Below are 20,562 nucleotides of genomic sequence, written 5' to 3' on the forward strand. Positions count from 1 at the left end.
CCAAATTGTCTTTCAAAGTTCTTGGATTATCTGAACTCACAACGTTCTTGGATTATCTGAACTCACAACTGACCACTGACTGAGTTTGAACAATTGAAGTCTCTTTTAATTAATAAATGTTAATTTCCTCTTTTGAAAGCCAACTGCTTCTTTTGGAGGGAAAAAAAAGCAATTTCATTGGAGCTTTATTTCAACGAAATGTATTGGAATACACTTCCAATGTATTTACTTGGAAACCTTTAAAAAAGGGTTTTAGAAAACATACCTCTTCACTATAAATAAGTTTCCATATGAAACTGGTACAGCTGGGTCAACTTTGTGGTACACTTCAAAATTTAATCTCACAGCTCTTATAAAATTCAAATATCCATTTCAGACTATGAAACAATCACATTTTAGCAATGTCAGAAGCTCTTCTTCAACTGAATCAGCATAACCAAAACCTGAAAAAATGCTCCCTTATAATTTTCTTTTTTCAAAGTGAGAGAAAACTTTCCTCAACAATAAAGCAGTGGCTGCTGGGGGGGGGCGTAAGCCTGAGAAGCCACAGGTCAGGTTCAAGCCTCAGTTGCTGCCTCCAGTGATCAGTAAACAGGGGGCACAGGGACACCATCTCCCGGGACACCAGTACGGGGGACTACATGAAATAGTGAGGAAAGAGCTGACGGCAGTGTCTAGTGCAGGCTAGGTATTAGCCATCATCACACAGATTATCAACCAAAAAAAAAAAAAAAAAAAAAGGAGCATGGACTCCAATAACAGCTGGCAGAAAAAAGAAAACAAACCTAGAGGCTAGACTTTGAAAAACATCAGCTTCTTCATTAAAAATGATTTACTGAAGCACCTGAAGTCTCAGCTGGACCAGAAAGACAGAATTTTGCAATTCCAGTTTCAATGAATATTAATGTTTAAAGGGACAATAAGGAAATAATTTATGAGTGACTATCTGGCTGGGTCCTTCAACTAAGGGGTGGTTCCTACTCCCCTCAAGGTGGTCTTGGGTCCACGTTCCCTGACACCCCCCCCCCCCCCCCCCCCCCCCCCCCCCCCGCTACCAGCCCAGGCTTACTTCCCATCTCTGGCTGTTCCCCTGTATCCACACCTCTATGAACAGTCCTTTCTGGATAAACTCTCTTCTGATTATCCTTATCTGACTGAGCCATCTGTTTCCTGTTGGGATTCTGAATTACACAATCACTTTACACTGACTAGCAATCCACATCAGTTCTACATCATGACATGCTTTACACTTCGAGTATTGTTTTTCTCTGCCAATTCGATAGGTTAAAAAAAAGGGGAGAAAATGTATCCCTGCCCGTTGTTTTTACTCTTTCTTTTTAAAGATTTTATTTATTTATTTGACAGAGATCACAAGTAGGCAGAGAGGCAGGCAGAGAGAGAGGGGGAAGCAGGCTCCAAGCTGAGTAGAGAGCCTGATGCGGGGCTTGATCCCAGGACCCTGGGATCATGACCTGAGCCGAAGGCAGAGGCTTTAACCCACTGAGCCACCCAGGTGCCCCTGTTTTTAATCTTATTTGATTATCAGTGACGCTTATTATTTTTCATATGTTTATTAGGCATTTTTAACTTCCTTTTCTGAGAATGACTTATGCCCTTTACCCATTTCTCTCCTGAGATCTTAGCGGATTTTCTAAAAATAAGTCTGAATGATCTTCACGCATGTATGTGCTATTTGGATGAAAAGAACAAACATCTACTTAACTTAGCTTAAGCAAGGAGGGAATTTAGTCTAAGGGCTAAGGGACATCTCTCACGGAGACTCAGTGGAAGGATATAATTACACCCTGGGAAAGAACCAGGGACTGGAGTGTCATGATGAGGCTGGTAAGTCCTCTTAACCCGTATTTCATTTCTTCTTTTCTCTACATGTCAGTGTCATTCTGCTTTATCACTACGAAATGATTTTCACTGCTTCCTAGTCCACAACATAGAAGTCCACCTCCAAGTGAACAATTCCACTATTCAAAAGAGCAGCCAACAGGGATGGCAACCCTAAACCCCATTCCAAATTCCTGGGTCAGGTGACCAGCTGAAGGCAAGTCATGTCCCACTAAGATGTCCAATAAGAGCAGGGAAGACACCTGAAAAAGATGACTAGCAGAGACTACAAAGATGTTTTCTGAAGTTTCAAAACCAATACATTGCTATGTTAAAATCATTTTAACACTCACTGTTGGGCCTGTGAAAAACCTTTTCTAATGTCTATCTAATAGTTTAAAATAAGCAGAATTAGGGGTGCCTGGGTGCTCAGTTGTTAAGCGGCTGCCTTCAGCTCAGGTCATGATCCCAGGGTCCTGGGATCAAGCCCCGAATCAGGCTCCCTGCTCAGTGGGAAGCCTGCTTCTCCTTCTTCACTCCCCTTGCTTGTGTTCCCTCTCTCGCTGTGTCTCTCTCTCAAGTAAATAAGTATTTTTTTAAATAAAAATAAAAAATAAGAATTATAAATACAGTATTAAGATATTTCATCCAATTTAAGTTCAAAGGTACATTCAAGTAATAGAACTTCTCTCCGAGAGGTCAGACTTGGATGTTTTCATACAATTGCAGGCATAACAACAACTGCTGATGACAATGCTTAGTCACCGGCATAATTTCAGACTTCACTAATTAAACGTGGCACAGTCCCACTAAATGGAATAAACTAATTAAATGAAACTGCCTGGATTCATGAAAGTGAATTTCATATGGAAAAAAAGAGCTTTCACTTGTTAGCAGAAGATCTGTGCTTCAGCTCATACTGACAACAGTTATGAGCAGCACACCTGGGTGGGTGACCTCCAGGCAAGAACTCACAGCAAAGGGGCGCCTGGGTGGCTCAGTGGGTTAAGCCGCTGCCTTCGGCTCGGGTCATGATCTCAGGGTCCTGGGATCGAGCCCCGCATCGGGCTCTCTGCTCGGCAGGGAGTCTGCTTCCCTTCCTCTCTCTCTGCCTGCCTCTCTGCCTGCTTGTGATTTCTGTCTGTCAAATAAATAAATAAAATCTTTAAAAAAAAAAAAAAAAAAAAAAAAAGAACTCACAGCAAACATCCTAAAACCAAACCTTTACAGAAAGAACGTTACATGAAGGGCCGCAACACAAACCACCACAACGAAATATTCATTACACTCTAACAATCCAAAGGTTTTTGTTGGTAGCAAAGACAGACTGTGAGGAGTGGACACAAGAGATACTGATTAATTTTTAGCCAAGTTTATCAATCTCCAGACTTAAGCAGCTTCTAACTTTGCAGGGGATATCAAAGACGGAATACCTAAGCGACCTCACAGAACGTTAAAAATGAAAGGAACCGTACAGGTCATCTCAGCTGACCTCTCATTTTGACCTTGACCTGAACCAGTTCCCAACAAACTCTTCTCAAGCCTACTTTCTGGCTTCTCAATCATCCACCCTTTGCTCTAACTTCTTCATGCACTTTTAAGTCTCCTTTTTTTTCTGAAGCCATTGTATCTGTCCCTCTGTGGGTTGGATTGTGTTTCCTGGAACAGTCAAGTGCTGCTTCCTTGATGTCTGATCTAAACGATAAGCACTCTATCGTACCCAAAATTACCACCCATTTAACCAATAACCCCAGCCACGATCTGGCCTCTTGTCTCCCACCCCACCTTGGCTTTACCATGTTGGCCATGCCCATGAGAGCAGCTGTCACTTTCCAGTACTGCACAGGTGCCTCATCCCGCCTGGGATGGTTATCAACTTCCAGTAAGCTCCAAATTCATCCTTTTTGACTTCTCTGTGAAAATGGATCTGGGCCCTTTAAATAGTTTTCCTCTGCTGGTTGGCACTAAAGTTTTGTCAGTAGGGGGCACTAGAGAGAAACCGGAGGAGGAAAAGAGGCTCTGCTTCCTAGCTCTGGTCTGCAGCGTTCACTGAGCAGATCTTCTTTGGCATCTGCCCAAGTTCTTCTAGAACGTAAAAGGTCTGTTCTCATGAACAGCCAGAATAGATACAAATAGTTTCTTAAACGGAGCTGAGCTCTGCCCACCTGGTCTGCCCAATCTCAGGTGTGATTTCCTCATTCTAAAGCAACATAAGAATACAACTTTCTTTCACAAATCTTCTTAGATATGTGAACACCAATATTTTCTTCTTCTTTGCCTTCTTTTCACCAGATTAAGAATATCCGGCCCTTTTAATCATCTTCTGTAGAAATCCCCAACATCTTAATCTTCTGGAGGCACCTCCCTCCCCGTAGCTTGCTAGTGTCCCTCCTGATGTACTGACTCAGAGACGAACCCTAATGCCCTGATGCAGGACGCAGCCGGACTGTGAGCCCTGACACGATGTAAAGGACTACAGCTTGTCAGGATTGGGATGTTCCACTCTCCCTCAGTCACTAAGGAGTCACACTCATCCCATACCTTTTTCCCCACTGAGAGAGACTTGCTTTCTTCTAGGGTTGATATATGCTTACCAAGCCCAGATTAATCCATATGGAATGAGAGTAAGAAGCCTCCAGAAAAAGCGAATTCCACAGGACCTAGGATGGTCGTTCATGTTGTAACAATGCCGAGCTAAGGCACAGGCACCATTAATAATATGTTCAGATCAGTGATAGTAGTATTATGTATTTCCAATTACATGTGTTTCTACATAATCCATATTGTATACTATATATTATATATGTGTATGTATATATATATATATATATATATATATATATAATAAGCCCTTACAGCTGTTTCATTAAAGCCTTATTAATGTTTCATGGATAATTAAATATAGTGTTCAAGTTCAAGGCACACATGAGTATTACAATCTGGCCATTTCATGATATAAAACAGTAATTACACTAAAGGACATGAAAAGCAATGGGAAAGGAAAATATTTCTTCTATCTCCAAATTAATCAAAGTAATGCATTCAAGACTGATTAACAGTGGGAGTGCCCGGCTGGCTCAGTCGGAAGGGCACTCTCAATCTCAGAGCCGGCTGTGAGGAGTTCGAGCCCCATGCCGGGTGTAGAGATTACTGAAATAAAACTTTTTTCTTTTAAGTAAATAAAACTTAAAAAACAAACCAAAAAAATGATCAACAGTGATATCCAAGCCTGACAAATTAAAATTAAAAAGCTAGTGTATAAGCCAAAGAAAGGTGATTAAGTAAATAACATGATGAGGAGGCATTATACAAGATCATATGAATAAAACACTTCCTGAACATAACTTCAATTACAGTGGATTATTCTCAATATGTTATATACTAAGCTATATTTCATCCTAAAACACAGCAACTTTCAACAATCCTAAGTATCCAATTAAGATTGCTCTTTAAAAAAAATCCCTCTATTAGACCATATTTCTAACAGGCTAGCCTAAAAAAATGCAATTAAATTCATATCCTAGATATGCATAGTACTTTTATAATTTTTACCTACTAATCATCACAATTCCTCTAAAAGAAGTCCTTCCCTAAAACCATACTGTCAGCATCTTCTACTTTTCTTTCCTCTTTATCAAGTATCACTGAATAAATTTGAATTCTGGCTTCAGCTTCTAATTGAACCATCAGAACTTATTTCCCTTCCTTACCTTACAGTGTACAAGTGAGATTACACCCTTTCCTATTAAGCTTCAGCCCAGAGGGCAGCTTATAATGAACCTAACAAGGTGTCAAATGTTCCTGTTCTAGCCCAAATTAAAAATGCTGCATTGCCATCATTTCCTTTTTAAGTTTTCCAGAAAGAAAGCAAGCTTCCGGGCGCCTGGGTGGCTCAGTGGGTTAAGCCGCTGCCTTCGGCTCAGGTCATGATCTCAGGGTCCTGGGATCGAGTCCCGCATCGGGCTCTCTGCTCAACAGGGAGCCTGCTTCCCTTCCTCTCTCTCTGCCTGCCTCTCTGCCTACTTGTGATCTCTGTCTGTCAAATGAATAAATAAAATCTTTAAAAAAAAAAAAAATTTAAAAAAAAAAAAAAAAAAAAAAAAAAGAAAGCAAGCTTCCCTGAAAACATCTATTGCTGAGGAACACATATAAACAAAAGTTCAACAGAGCCTTGGAAATTCAGTCCCCACTAAATACAAAACTCTCCTGTTTCTGGCCAAGGGGCCTGCAGCAGAAACAGCTCAATGTCTTTGGAAATCCATCTCTCTTCTTCCACGTTAATCAAAGTTTAGCCAGACTGTGGCTCCCTGCCAGGACTACATTCTCCCAGGCCCCTTGTAGCCAAATGTAGCCATCTGACATGGCCAATGAAATATTCAACAAATGTGAGCATGAGTGTTATGTGACATCACCAACCTCGCCTATTAACACTTTACAAGTACAAAAACAAAACAAATCAGAACAACCCATAGTCCTTTGACTTTGGAAGCCACATGCTGATGATGACAGAGGAAAAGGTCCCTGAATGACTGTGTGAGCAGAGCTAGGGCTGACCTAAAAAATGACTGTGTGGAGCAGAGCTAGGGCTGACCTAAAAAATTCACCTCAGAACTATTTCCTAGAGAGAAAAAACTGGCTTAAAAACTGTGTTTTTTGTTACTGTTGGGCCTTTGATGTCAGCAAAAGCTGAATTTTGTAGCTTATTCTCACCATAGAGATAATAGAAAATTCATTTAGAAAATGATTTGGGAAAGGAAAAGGAAAAACAGTGTATAAACACAGGCTGCGTTCTAACAGTGGATTCAGATTAAAGGCAGATGGTAGCCATGGTTTAATGGCAACTCCCAAGATAAACCCACTGGACTAAATGCTCGTGCTGAACCACTGCTTCTTAAACACTCCTTACCCAAGTCTTCACCGGTCAGGTTACTTCTCCCACAGAATTAGAACTCACATGTAAACAATCCTCCTAAATCAACACCACACTTTAAGAACAGCGAAGACTATTATTGAAAAAGAAGTGTCAACAAGGAGGTGAAGAAAAGGGAACTCTTGTGCACAGTTTGTGGGAATGTAAACTGGTGTAGCCACTGTAGAAAACAGAACTGGAGATTCCTCAAAAAATTAAGAACAGGACTACCGTATGATTCAACAATTCCACTTCTGGGTATTTAGCCAGAAAAACCCCAAAACCGCTAACCTGAAGAGATCTATGCACCCCCATGTCCACGGCAACATTATTTACAATAGCCAAGATACAGAAAACAACCTAAGTGTACATCGACAGATGAATGGATAAAGAAAATGTGGTGTGTACACACAATGGAATATTATCCAGCCATAAGAAAGAATGAAATCTTGCCATCTGCAGTAACATGGATGGACCCTGAGGACATTACGCTAAGTGAAACAGGTAAGACGGAGAAAGACAAATACCAAGTAGAGTCGAAAAAACAAAAACAAAAAAAACAAAAAACAAAAAACCACGCTCATAGATACAAAGAACAGATGGGTGCTTGCCAGAAATGGGTGAAGATGGACAAAAAATACAGACTTCCAGTTATAAAAATACATATCAGAGGGAAGTAACTCACAGGGAACAGCATGGCGACTATAGTTAATAACATTGTATTGCATATTTGAAAGTTGCTAAGAGTAAATTTTTTTTTTAAAGATTTTATTTATTTATTTGACAGAGATCACAAGTAGGCAGAAAGGCAGGCAGAGAGAGAGAGGAGGAAGCAGGCTCCCCGCTGAGCAGGGAGCCTGATGTGGGACTCGATCCCAGGAGCCCGGGATCATGACCCAAGCCAAAGGCAGAGGCTTTAACCCACTGAGCCACCCAGGCGCCCTTAAGAGAGTAAATCTTAAAAAAAGATCCCATCACAAGAAAAAAAACTTCTGTAATTGTGTATGGTGACAGATGTTCACTAGACCTATCGTGGTGCTTGTTTTACAACACATATACAAATACCAAATCATTTATCTTGCCCACCTGGAATGACTATAATGTGGCAGGTCATATCCCTCAAGAAAAGAAAAAAAAAAAAAAAAGCAGCCAAGAAAACGCACACCCTTACACACCAGGCTCTCCTTAACTTATGCTTCATCAGATTATGTTAATCACATCCTTTAAAACTCCCCATTTGAAAGCTTATCTGAAATAAAACTAACCCAAACTGGGCCGCTTGGGTGGCTCAGTGGGTTAAGCCTCTGCCTTCGGCTCAGGTCATGATCTCAGGGTCCTGGGATCAAGACCTGAATCAGGCTCTCTGCTCAGCAGGAAGCCTGCTTTCCCCACCCTTTCTCTCTGCCTGCCTCTCTTCCTGCTTGTGCTCTGTGTGTGTGTGTCAAATAAATAAATCTTTAAAAAAAAAAAAGTATTAATTAAATCTAACCAAACTGTCATTTAAGATTGCTGCTTTCTTTTAATGGAAAATACAACACATAAAGATTATTTTTATTAACTTTTTAAAAAATCTTCAATTATTCAAGGTTCATATCACAAACAGTAGGGAAGAATGCTTCAGGTGTGCCCATCTGGGTGAAGTGAAGAGGAGGAAATCAAGAAGGTAAGACCTGAAGAGAGCCGCCGTTAAGGAACTCTGTATGATATTTAGTTCTTGCTCATCTGTCCACTCCCCCTCTACCTGACAAGCATATGTTATGCACCTACTGGGGCAGGGCAGAGGCCATGTGAGGTGAGAAGAAAGAGTTCTGACCCCAAAGTGCTGAGCGAATCCAGCTCGGAAAACCACACGTGCAGAGCTAGAACACATGGTGGGATGCATAAGTGCTGCGGGAGGGGGAAAAGAATGTGGTTACTTCTGGTGGCACAGACCTGTGGACCTCAGCAAAATGGGGATCTGCAGCAGCGGGCGATGGGTACTGGAATTCAGCCTTGGGGGAAGTGCAGAACTCAGGAGAATAAAGAAGGGTGGGTGATGTGGGGGGGGGGGTCCAATGCTACCTAGGGAACATCACAGACACCAATTACAGGACACGGAAGGCACCAAGTACAAAGTGGGACAGAAGGGATAAGGCCACTGGATTTCTGGATCAACTGTAGTTTATGTTTTAAAGCTTTCTTGCCTTGGTTTCATGAATAACCAAACCATAAAAGGATAATTTACAAGGTCAAAAGAAACCATACTTTCCCCTGAAAAGTGGAAATTGCTTTATTATATATTATTTGAAACATTCTCAAAGCAGACTTGCAAAAATGAGTCATCAGACTGTAAAATGTCATCACAAATATCCTCCAGCAAGGGCTTAGAGAGCCAGTGCTATGTTGATATGTTTGCAGACAGTTTCTAAAACAATGTATTTTCAGGTTTATAGTCACAATACTGTCAGCCTCTCTAATAAAAATGTACACTTATATTTCAGCTGCATTACTGGTGCAAAGAGCAGTTATTCGTCAAACACCTTTTAAAATCCTCTCTTCAAATAACCTACTCAGCCTACTGGGGAAACTCATACCAAAAACAAAATATTTAACAAGAGACAGCCACACATGAACACACACATCCACGCGGTCAGAAAAAGAACAAGGGTTTGTCAAAAAAGACCAACTTCTTCCTTCCTCCAACCAGATTCAGGACATTTATTTACCGTTATGCCTAAGAGGTTAAAAATAAGCTAAATCATCAAGTTCCAGAAATGTGATTTGAGCAATGTGTTCATTATAAAAGCATTCCTACAAGAAAACAATTCAGAGTTCCCAGTGGAATTAAATATAATGAGATTACCACTGTGTTCACAGCAATGTCATAAACCATTTATTCCATCTAGTAAGTACCAGAAGACCCTCAGGTCCAACACCTACTTGGGGGATGACCCTTGCCGATCAGGAAGTCTTTTTCTTCCCTAAAGTTTGCCACAATAAAGCTTTGTGCACCTATCCATTTCTTGATAGGAGGTTTAATATCCCCTGTCTCTTGTTTCTGCTCACAGGCTATAGGCATTTCAACTCCGGCTTCATCCTTGTTGCTGTTTCCATGTCTCCCTATTTCTTGCCCTGAAATCTACTGAGAGATAGTCTCTTCAGTAAACTTTGTTCAGAGTGCAGATTTCATTCATCATTTCTCACCAGTATTGTGAATCCTGAATAGAAAGCTAATTATCCCTGCCTGGGTGGCTCAGTCAATTGAGCATCTGCCTTCAGCTCAGGTCATGATCCCAGGGTCCTCCGATCAAGTCCCACATCGGGCTACTTGCTCAGTGGGGAGCCTGCTTCTCCCCACCCCACCCCCGACCCACCCCCTCCCCATTTGTGCGCACACACGTGCACACTCTCTCTCTCTGATTAAAATACATATATAATTTATACATATATATGTATACATATACATATATATATATATATAAATCTAATTATCCCCAAAAGAGCTGCCAAACAAAAGCCTGGACTGCAGTGCTCTCTATTCCCTTTATAATGAAGCTGCATCTAAGGTAAAAATCACGTACAATCACATAACACCATTTAGGAGTTAATGGAATAGGAAACTGAGAATAAAGAGATTTCTAGGCCTTGGTAGTTGACCCAAACTAGATTGCAAGTAAGGTAAGGATAGCTGAGGTAGCAAAGAAATAAGATTTAGGACAGGTTAGAGCAGTAAGAAGGAAAAAAGGTGGCGAGTAAACAACTTCAGCACCTCATTTAAGACAGAACCATACATGTCAATTACAACTCAATCAAAAAGAGAAAACCACAGCATCTAGATTCTAGCAGCTCAATTCAATCCAATCAGTATTTATTACAGCAGCTCAATTCAGTCCAATCAATATTTATTGATTATCCAATCAATTCAATCCAATCAATATCCAATTCCTATGGGCGAAGAAGCACCTAGGAGACTGCAGGAAAGACAGACGCTAGTTTCCCACACTTTCGCAATTAACTACTTAGAACATACTTGTGCAAACACCGAAAGTTCATTTCTTTAATTTCTTAAAACCTTATCTATGGAGGCACCTGGGTGGCTCTGTTGGTGAAGCGTCTGCCTTTGGCTCAGATCACAATCCCAGGGTCTTGGGATCTGGTCCCATATCAGGCTCCCTATTCAATGGGAAGCCTGCTTCTCCCTCTATCTCTTCCCCCGCCCCCCACCTGTGCCCTCTCAGATAGATAAAATCTTTAAAACAAGAACAAAATGTTATTTATGCACCACATTTTCCCATTAAAAGACAACTTCAGAAAAATGGGTGAGGATGTGACTGGAGATAAAAATGAAGGTAGAGATGATGAAACCGTGAGTTTCATTCATTCAAACACATAAAATGCTTATCATTTCACATTTGTTAAAAGGTGGATTGAAAATCTGACCCTAGGCTTTCTGGCAGCCAGTGCACAGGGAGAACAGCCCTGGCCATGCATTCATTTCACTGCCCGTACAATAAACCCAGCATCTGGGCAGGAGAAACAGAGACTTGAATACTAAGACTAGACAGCAATTTCTGCTGGGGGTCCTCTTAAAGGGTACCTTTTAACAGACTACCATGTTTTTTAAAAGGTATGCTAATCTGGAAAATTCATTGAGAACATTTGGGCGAGGAATCCCATGCAGTCCGAACCATACAGCTCAGAGAACACAGAACTGGTATTTGTTTTTTAAAAAACAGGAAAATTCATACTGTGGTAAATTAAATGAGATTTTTTTTAAAAAGAAGATATTTCTGGAATATGGCTAAGATAACACTGTTTATTACCTATGGGTTTTCAGCCCACAGGTTAGCTCACAATGTCTATTATGTAATGGTTTTAGGGCTCTAATGCTAGATACTCTTGAATAAGCAACATTTCACAGATGAAAACACTGCTAATGACAGAAAGACGTATCAGAGCGAGACTTAATCTGTTCTGACATGCTTCCCCAATCAAATAAATTTCAATGCCTTTTCAAAGGGAAAACAGTTACTGGAACCACAAGGTAGAGCTGCCACTCTAGCCTGAGATCATACAACAGGATTGTTCAGCCAGTAAGACAACCATTCCGACAACTGACAATACTTTATTCAATACTATTTACATTCCCTGGCAAAATTACACAATGACAATTTTCTTTTTTTTTTTTAATATTTATTCATTTCACAGAGAGAAAGAGAGAGGACGAGCACAAGCAGAGCGAACAGGAGAGGGAGAAGCAGGCTCCCTGCAGAGCAGAGAGCCCAAAGTGGAGCTTGATACTAGGACCCTGGGACCTTGACCTGAGCCAAAGGCAGAGGCTTAACCAACTGAGCAACCCAGGTGCCCCATAAAATAACAATTCTCTCTTTTTTTAAGGTTCTATTTATTTATTTGTGAGAGAGATAGAGCATGGTAGGGGAAGGGGGAGGGAGAAGCAGACTCTGCCGAGCAGGGAGCCCAACTCAAGGCTCGATCCCAGAACCCTGGGATCATGACCTGAGCTGAAGGCAGACGCTTCACTGACTGAGCCGCCCAAGCGCCCCTATAAAACAGCCATTTTCAAGATGTAAAGGGCTTTGGGGACCAATCAGACAAGTCTCCTTGTACAACAGGGAGTACAACATGCCCAAACAGACCAGTGACTTGGTTCAGGGAACAATGGGACGGCAAGGCCAGGTGGCACTCAGATGTCCCAACCGCCCACCATCACCTAAATTAGTTGCTCATTTCTATTCTATGACCTAAACACATTTAGTTTATAGAGCTATCAGATCAACCAAGATTTCCTCAGGTTTTCTACCTTAGTCTCACAGGGACCTCATTCCACAAATATTTATCTGCCAAGATACAAAATTGTTTTCTAGTTTATAGGAGTCTGCCATAAAACAGCACTAGTAGTGTTTGTTAAATTGCAATGAACAGTAAAATCTAAAAATAAAAAACCAAGCACGAATACTAATACCTAAGCGCTGGGAAGATGGTAATGTTTAATATTTAACAAACTTGTCTAGAATGACTTTGCCCCAATGTCTTCTATAGTCTAAGTACAAACTCCAACGTACAACTAAACACCTTCCTCGGGAGAGAGCTGTGAAACCAGTACTACAGAATACAGTGCACTAATTACAAACACAAGAGGTAGAATTGGAGGAAAGTGTCAAGTGGGACTGACCTAAATTCAAAAGGTAAAAACAATTTCTAAATTAACATTTGGTGGTGAGATGAAAACATGTATTGCTTTGTTTCCAGATATTAAAAACAAAACAAAACACACATACCCAAACTTCTCTGCAAAGCACACTTGATTTTTTTTAAGTTTTAAACACAACTTTAAGGACTCAAATGCTGTCCTGGGGGGCCTGAAATCCTACCAGGGAGTTAGTTTCGCAAACTAAGCAGCAGAAAACCCAAATTAAGAAAGGCACAATTTTAAGGGCTTTCTGTCTAGCGATAATTCACCAGATGCTATCATCACTCAAAGCCGCGTCCTGCAGAACAGAAAGGCCAGCAGGTGCCATGGATGCCCTGACAACCGCTCAGCCTCAGCCTGCCTGCTGCTGACAGGCAGAGATGCTGACACTGGAACGGGATCTTAGACACCCGGTCATGCCTTGGCAAAAGGTAACACAACATGCTCTTGCTCGCTTACGCTTCCAGATTTAAAAAACAATCCCGGTATACCAAACGTATCCATGTTGACAAACGTTTTCCACCCACAAAATACTGACAGACTGTTACTCACCTACCATATGAAGGATAAGAACTGTATATGTTCTAAAATTACCAAATCCTCCTGTAAAGCACACCCGTACTTTCGGAAAAGGTCAAATATATTTAGGAATGCTTACCTGAGATATTATTAATGACAAGTCCTTGCAAGCTAAGATTTTTATGAGCTGTGGGGTTGCAAATTTCAGTTTTGCTAAGTGTGTTTTTCCTGTTTTCATGGATGCTAGGGGTCTGAATGTGGCAAGAGTCATATCTCTTATGACTCTCTCTAGTCACAGGACTCTTCATATCCAATGCAGAGACCACAAAACAGACTTTAGAATGAAAAAATGTCCTTATGGCCAGTTAATATGATTGGCAGAGAATGGTTTAATCCTAAGTGGCCAGGATACCTGTCAGTTTTTTTCTTATTTATTTATTTATTTGCCAGAGAGAGAGAGAGACAGCAAGAGAGGGAACACAAGCAGGGGGAGTGGGAGGGGGAGAAGCAGGCTTCCCGCTGAGCAAGGAGCCCAATGCAGGACTTGATCCTACGAAGCTGGGATCATGACTTGAGCCGAAGGCAGCAGCTTAAGGACTGAATCCAGGTGCCCCTGTCAGTTGCTTTATTGTATGATTCCAAACAGGCATATAAAGAAGCAAACTCACAGGCTTGTCTTTCTTCTTTCAGAGGTCTTTTATGAAGCAAGTAAAATGACGGAAGCATTTCCACTTCTAAAGTTCAGTAAATTGACTTAATAGCATGGACAGTCAAGACTTAAAACAAATATCTGCCAATTAGAAGCAAGCCAATGTAAGGCTTGAGATGATTACCTAGAGGCAAAGTACTTACCACTCTTCCCCTATGATTAACCCTAATAATCCCCACTGTATCATTTTCTTTCTTTCTTCCTTTCTTTTTTTAAAGGGAATCCACATTCCTGCTGGGGGTGCAGTGGCACCCAGTGGGAACAGGAAATACTGAGAAAGGGGCTTAGAGATGATAATTTGAGAAAGAGCTGCCAGCCTTGGGCTCTGTAACAACTTTACCCCGGATGTTAAATGAACTTAACAGAAAACAGAATCAGTCATCTATGTTTAAATGGTGGTAGAGTCAAGGAGGCTCCTCGTGTTGGGCTGTTTCACTGTTTGGTATATTTCTGACCAAGAAATGTAACACTTTCTAAGAAAGTACAATTTCATAAAGGGGAAGCACCGCTCTCCAATTTACTACTAAATCTATCATTTTAAGGAGTCTGCTCCTTTTCCTGGGTGTTAGTAGCAAAATGCCCTTCCTCGATCTCTCCCAAGCACTCAGGGAAGGAATTTTAAATATGTATTTAATATTTCCTCCAGCACTCAAAACTGCGAAGCCCTGAAATAGCTGGAGGGGGAAAAAAAAACAGGAAGTGAAAGTGACAAGATAATGGCCTGGCTTTTGTTTTTCTTGCAAACTGCACAGATAAACGTACTTTTCTCTTTAACGACCTGAAACTAATCTAATGGGGGAAGCGGGGCTGAGAACTAAAACTCAGAAACCACGCACTCCCCAACCACACGCACCTGGAAGGCTCTTTTTAATGGGCGGTCCTTCCTCATCAGGCTCAGTTAGGGATCCTGTGGGGCTCTATCCCAACCCGAGGTGCACGCCGCATTTCCCTCTACCTCCGTCTTTTCTAGGGCACATCCACTCTCTTCCCTCTCCTCCAAGCAACGGTTCCACACAGGCCACAACACAACTGTGTCGGGCCAGCTGTTACTCACCGACACACACACATGATTCACCGCGTCTCAGAACAAAACTCGAGTTTTCCTCCCCCTTTAGAAGGGCGGGGCGGCGGCTTGCAGACTGGAGATCTCACTTTCCCACCACAGTGCACGCTCGGGACAGTCACCGTGCTCGGTCGTTTTCGCAGCCGCTCTCGCCACCCACGCCAACGGCAAAGTGACTCTGAAAACTTCCTCCCGAGCGCGTTGTAGCCGCGGAGAAACCGCCTCCCGGAGAGCTTTTGCTAATCCCCGGGGCGCCGCCCTGCGGTCCCCGCACCCCAGCTTGGCGGAGGTGATGCTCGTCCTCGCCGCCCCGGCCTCGCCTTCCCTCGGCCCCGGGGCGTGACTGTGCCGGGGACCTGGACACCCACGTCTGCGGCCCGGGCGCCCACTTGTCCGGGTCCCCCTGCGCGCGGAGCCGGAGGGCCAGCGAAACGCCGGGAACTTCCCGGTCGCTCGGCTTTCGCTCCCGCCCAAGTCGCCCGACGCAAACTTTTCCAGCGCCCCCGGGCCCCGGAGCCCGGCTCTGTCTCACCTGAGGCGACGGCGTTCGCGGCCGCGGATGCACTCGGGCTCCGGGCCCCAGGGTCGGCAGCAACCGCGGGCGCGGCGTCCGGGCGCCCCTCAGGAGCATCATCCTGCCCGGCTCCGGCTCTAGCACGACTCAGCCGGCCATCGTCTGCGCCCGGAGGCTCGCAGCGGACGCCCTCCACGCGCGCAGCCCGCCCCGCGCCTCGCGCCTCGCGCCTGCCCCCGCCTCCCCGCGCCGCGCCGCCGGGCGGGGGGCGGGCTGACGGGAGGGTGTGTCCCACTTCCCGCGGCTCCCGTCCGCGCCCGGCGCCGGCCTGTTTTCTCTCCTCCGACCGAAAAAAGAGGAAAACGGGAGGGGCGTTGGTGAGCTGCCCTCCCCCAGCTTAGATTTCAGGGGGCAGCGCGAATGTCTAGCCCGCCCCTCTTTTTCCGGTGGGGGGGAAAAAAAAATCCGCTTCTGGAATGAATGAGAGATTGCGATCACACCTTGGGGGCTGTTGATTCCAACACCGCCGTTAATTCTGGGTACTTAGCGTCTCCACACGTGCCCACGGGGCAGGGGGAAGTAGGGTGAGGAGAGGAGAGCGTCAGGGATCTGGAGAGATGCAGGCGGGGTCCCTCTGGAAGTTAGCCTCCAGGACTCAGTGGGAGAGGGGGCGAGAAGCAGATCCCCAAGCCTCCACGCCTCAGTTGTCTCCGAAGCTTGTGCTAAGGGCAGCGATGGCTAGTGAACGTCCATCAGAGGGTCAGCTCAAGGCCTGCTTTTGGCGGAGGTTTGCTGTTCTCGAGATGGTGGCCTGCCTGGAGGTCTTTGGGACAGTCTCTAGCACAGTACAGTTGGCTTCTCTGTTCAATCACGTTTTTAATAGAAGGAGCTAAGGAACCCGAACTTCGTCTTCCCAGGAACTGGAAAATGTAATGCTTTTTGTCTTAGAGACTTTTTGTTTATAAAAACAAATATAAAAGGGATGCCTGTTAGTCGGTTAAGTATCTGCCTTCAGATCAGGTCATGATCCCAAGATCCTGGAATGGGGTCCTGCATCAGGCTCCTTGCTTGGTGGGGAGTCTGCTTTTCCCTCTACCGGCCTGTCTCCCTCTCTCTCTCTCTCTCTCTCTCTCTCACAAATAAATAGTCTTAAAAAAAAAAAAAAAAAAAAAACTTTAGAAGAAAATAATAATCTATCACATAGCTTGCTTAGAATAGAGTTCTTAGATAAAATGTAGGATGTCCAGTTAATTTGAATTTCAGATAACAAATAATTGGCAGATGTTGCATGACTGACACTCTTTAAAGAAAAATGAGATGCTTGGGATATACTTAGATTAAATCATTTGTTATTTGTCTTTAATTCAAGTTCAATTGTGCATCCTGTGTCTTAATTTGCTAAGTCTGCGAGAGGCTTAAGTTAATGAATCAAAGCTGGAAAATAATGCAACAAGTGGCAAACCTGTCCTGATAATGATCTTTGTTTATTGGAAAAAGATGGAGGTCTCTATGACAACAAAAACTTTGCCACCATTAAAGTCTAATTCATATATGTTAACTTACATGTGCATTACAAAATACAAGTGTCCTGAGCAGATAGTGACACATGAAATGGTTAAGTCCACATGGGAAGGTAATTTACTTGAATTCTTTCCTAGTGTTCCAAATGAAAGAAAAAGAGTTTGTCTTGACTATTGTGAATAAAACTGCAAAGAACAGAGGAATGCAGTATCTTTTTGAGATACTAGTTTCATTTCCTACAGATATACACCCAGTAGTGGGATTGCTGAGGCCATGGTAATTCTTTTTTTTTTTTTAAGATTTAATTTATTTATTTGACAGAGAGTATGTGACCACAAGCAGGGGAAGTGGCAGGCAGAGGAAGAAGCAGACAGAAGCAGACTCCCTGCTGAGCAAAGAGCCAGATGCAGGACTCCATCCCAGGACCCTGGGATCATGACCTGAGCTGAAGGCAGACACTTAATCACCTGAGCCACCCAGGCACCCCTCTTTTTTCTTTCTTTTTTAAGATTTTAGTTATTTTAGAGAGAGAGCTTGTGCACATACAAGTGGGGAAAAGAGCAGAGGGAGAAAGAATCTCAAGCCAACTCCATACTGAGTGATACAGGGCTCAATCTCACAACTCCGAGATCATGGCCTGAGCTGGATACTTAACCAACTGAGCCACCCAGCTTCCCTGGCTCCATGGTAGCTTTATTTTTAATTTTTTTAATATCCTCCATAGTATTTTCCATAATGGCTGTATAGGAATTTACATTCCTACCAACAATGAACAAGGGCTCCTTTTTTCCAATAGCCAAGATATGGAAACAAACCAAATATTTATGGAGGGATGAATGAATAAAGAAAATGTGATATATAATTATGTATCTATTATACATGCTCTGTTACATATTATATATTTATATCTAGCATATTATATGCTATTTATATACATACAATGAACTATTATTCAGCCATTAAAAAAAAGGAAATCCTACCATTTATAATATTATGAATGAATCTGGAGCTTATTATGCTAAATGAAATTAGTCAGACAGAGAAAGACAAATACCATATAACTTTATTTATATGTAGAACCGAGAAGAGTCATCCACATAGAGGCAGAGACTTGAACAGTGGTTACCAGTCGCTGGGAGATAGGGAAAATGGGGAGCTATTGGTCTGAGAGCACACAAATTCTGGGGACCTAATGTACAGCATGATGACTATAGTTAATTATAGCACATTGTGTGCTTGAAATTTACTAAGAGAGTAGATCTTAACTGTACTTAGCACATCAAAAAAAAAAGTAACTGTGAGGTGACAGATGTATTAATTAACTTGATTGTGATAATCATTGAAAATGCATACATGTATCAGGCCATCACACTGTACCCTTTAAATATATTCACTTTTTATTTGCCCATTATATCTTAATAGAGCTGGGGAGGGGGAAGAAAAAGAAAGAAGAGTTTTACTAGGAGGGACATGGAGATGAGGAGGGAAGAATGTCTATTTGGGAGCACAGACTCTGCCCGTACACATCATTGTAAAACTTTTTTCCCAACAGTATTTTGGCAACATTCCCTTTAATTAAATTTTTGCAGCACAACAATTTGTGCAATACTTTCTGCAGAGAGATTCGGAAAGATAGCTGTCTTTTCTCCAGCTTACTGATTTGTTTTATACCATTGACAGTTGAGAAAAGTGTCTCTAAGCTTTACAACTCACCGTTGGTAATGTCATGTTGATTCTTAGGATTGTTCCTAAATTGGAGAAAGCTTCCATCAGGTGTGTTTCATGCACATAATAATTGGAAGAGTATTCCACAGACTTCTGGGGCTGTTCATTTCAAATGCCATTTTTCTTTTTTTTTTTTTTTTAAGATTTATTTATTTATTTATTTGACAGAGAGAGGTCACAAGCAGGAAGAGAGGCAGGCAGAGAGAGAAGAGGAAGCAGGCTCTCTGCTAAGCAGAGAGCCTGATGCGGGGCTCAATCCCAGGACCCTGAGATCATGACCTGAGCCGAAGGCAGCTGCTTAACCCACTGAGCCACCCAGGCGCCCCATCAAATGCCATTTTTCACCAGCCAAAGACTTCTAGTAACTTGGCATTGTAAGACACAGTCACACCGCAGTGCGGTCTCTGGGCTCTGCAATTTGGGGTCACAATACAGGGTAAGTTGGCCCCACAGGTGATCAGAGCATTCTTAGAAGTCACTTCTACATGGGTGAGGCTAGCAATAATTTAGTCAACCTGGAAATGACCTGTAAGCTGCATCAAAATATCTGAGTATCTCCAACTCCACTTACTTTTTGCTGCATCTTGAAAATGGCCAGAACTCCTCAACCTCCCGATTCAAAAAACCGTGACAGAGGAGTGGTTGAACAACAACAACAACAAAAAAAGATAGTGGTCTTCCAGAGGGAGACAGACCATAAAAGACTCTTAATCTCACAAAACAAACTGAGGGTTGCCAAGGGAAGGGGGGAGGGAGAGGGTGGTGGGGTTATGGACATTGGGGAAGGTATGTGCTATGGTGAGTGCTGTGAAGTGTGTAAACCTGGCGATTCACAGACCTGTACCCCTGGGGCTAATAATATATTATATGTTAATTTTTTAAAAAGATAGTGGTCTTGATTTCAGTTAAAATATCTTACTTTTAGAAAAAATTACAAAAATATATAACTAACACATTGCTAGGGACCTCTCAGCCCAATGGTCTTGGAAGAGGCTTGTGTAAGGGAAGAGCCCCTGCAACTTAAACTAAATGAACTTTGCTGACATCTAAGTCCTCAATAAATGCTATTATTATTATTATTATTATGAACCATTCCATTGCACTGAACACCTGCCTGTTTTGTAGCATTTATCACACTATTTATTTGCACTTACGTCTGGCTCTCCAGCTAGATCATAAATGCTGGGCAGGTGCTTGCTTTTATTAATCCTTGTGTCTGAGGACCTAAACGGTACCTGCTTTCAAGACTTAGTCAACAATGAATAAATGAAATTATGTTAATGGGAAGGAAGAGATATTGCAAGAACAACTTAAAACAGATGTGACTGAGGAAAAGTCCTGGAGCTGTGGGTGCAGGTAGCAAAAAAAACAAAATGCAGAGATAGGAAGTGCTTGTGTCAAGAGCTCCAGGGCAAGGAACAAAGACCTCAGTCTGTTGGGCATTGGATTCTTTTTTTTTTTTTTTAATTTTATTTATTTATTTGACAGACAGAGATCAGAAGTAGGCAGAGAGGCAGGCAGAGAGAGAGGAAGGGAAGCAGGCTCCCTGCCGAGCAGAGAGCCTGATGCGGGG

At 42.6% G+C, this 20,562-nt stretch overlaps 1 protein-coding gene across 1 annotated transcript in view; it reads right to left on the reverse strand.

The window, feature by feature from the left end:
* The window catches only part of MCUB (mitochondrial calcium uniporter dominant negative subunit beta), a 95,362-nt gene extending 79,484 nt beyond the window's left edge, over nucleotides 1–15,878 (reverse strand). The window contains exon 1 of the mRNA XM_032859987.1: nucleotides 15,762–15,878. Within this exon, the coding sequence (XP_032715878.1) occupies nucleotides 15,762–15,863 (102 nt within the window). The 5' untranslated portion in view covers nucleotides 15,864–15,878. The remainder of the gene's footprint in view (nucleotides 1–15,761) is intronic.
* Between the last annotated feature and the right edge of the window lie 4,684 nt (nucleotides 15,879–20,562).

This window comes from Lontra canadensis, unplaced genomic scaffold (assembly GCF_010015895.1).
Source record: "Lontra canadensis isolate GAN:19392208 unplaced genomic scaffold, GSC_riverotter_1.0 scaffold1, whole genome shotgun sequence".
NCBI classification, from domain to species: Eukaryota; Metazoa; Chordata; class Mammalia; order Carnivora; family Mustelidae; genus Lontra; species Lontra canadensis.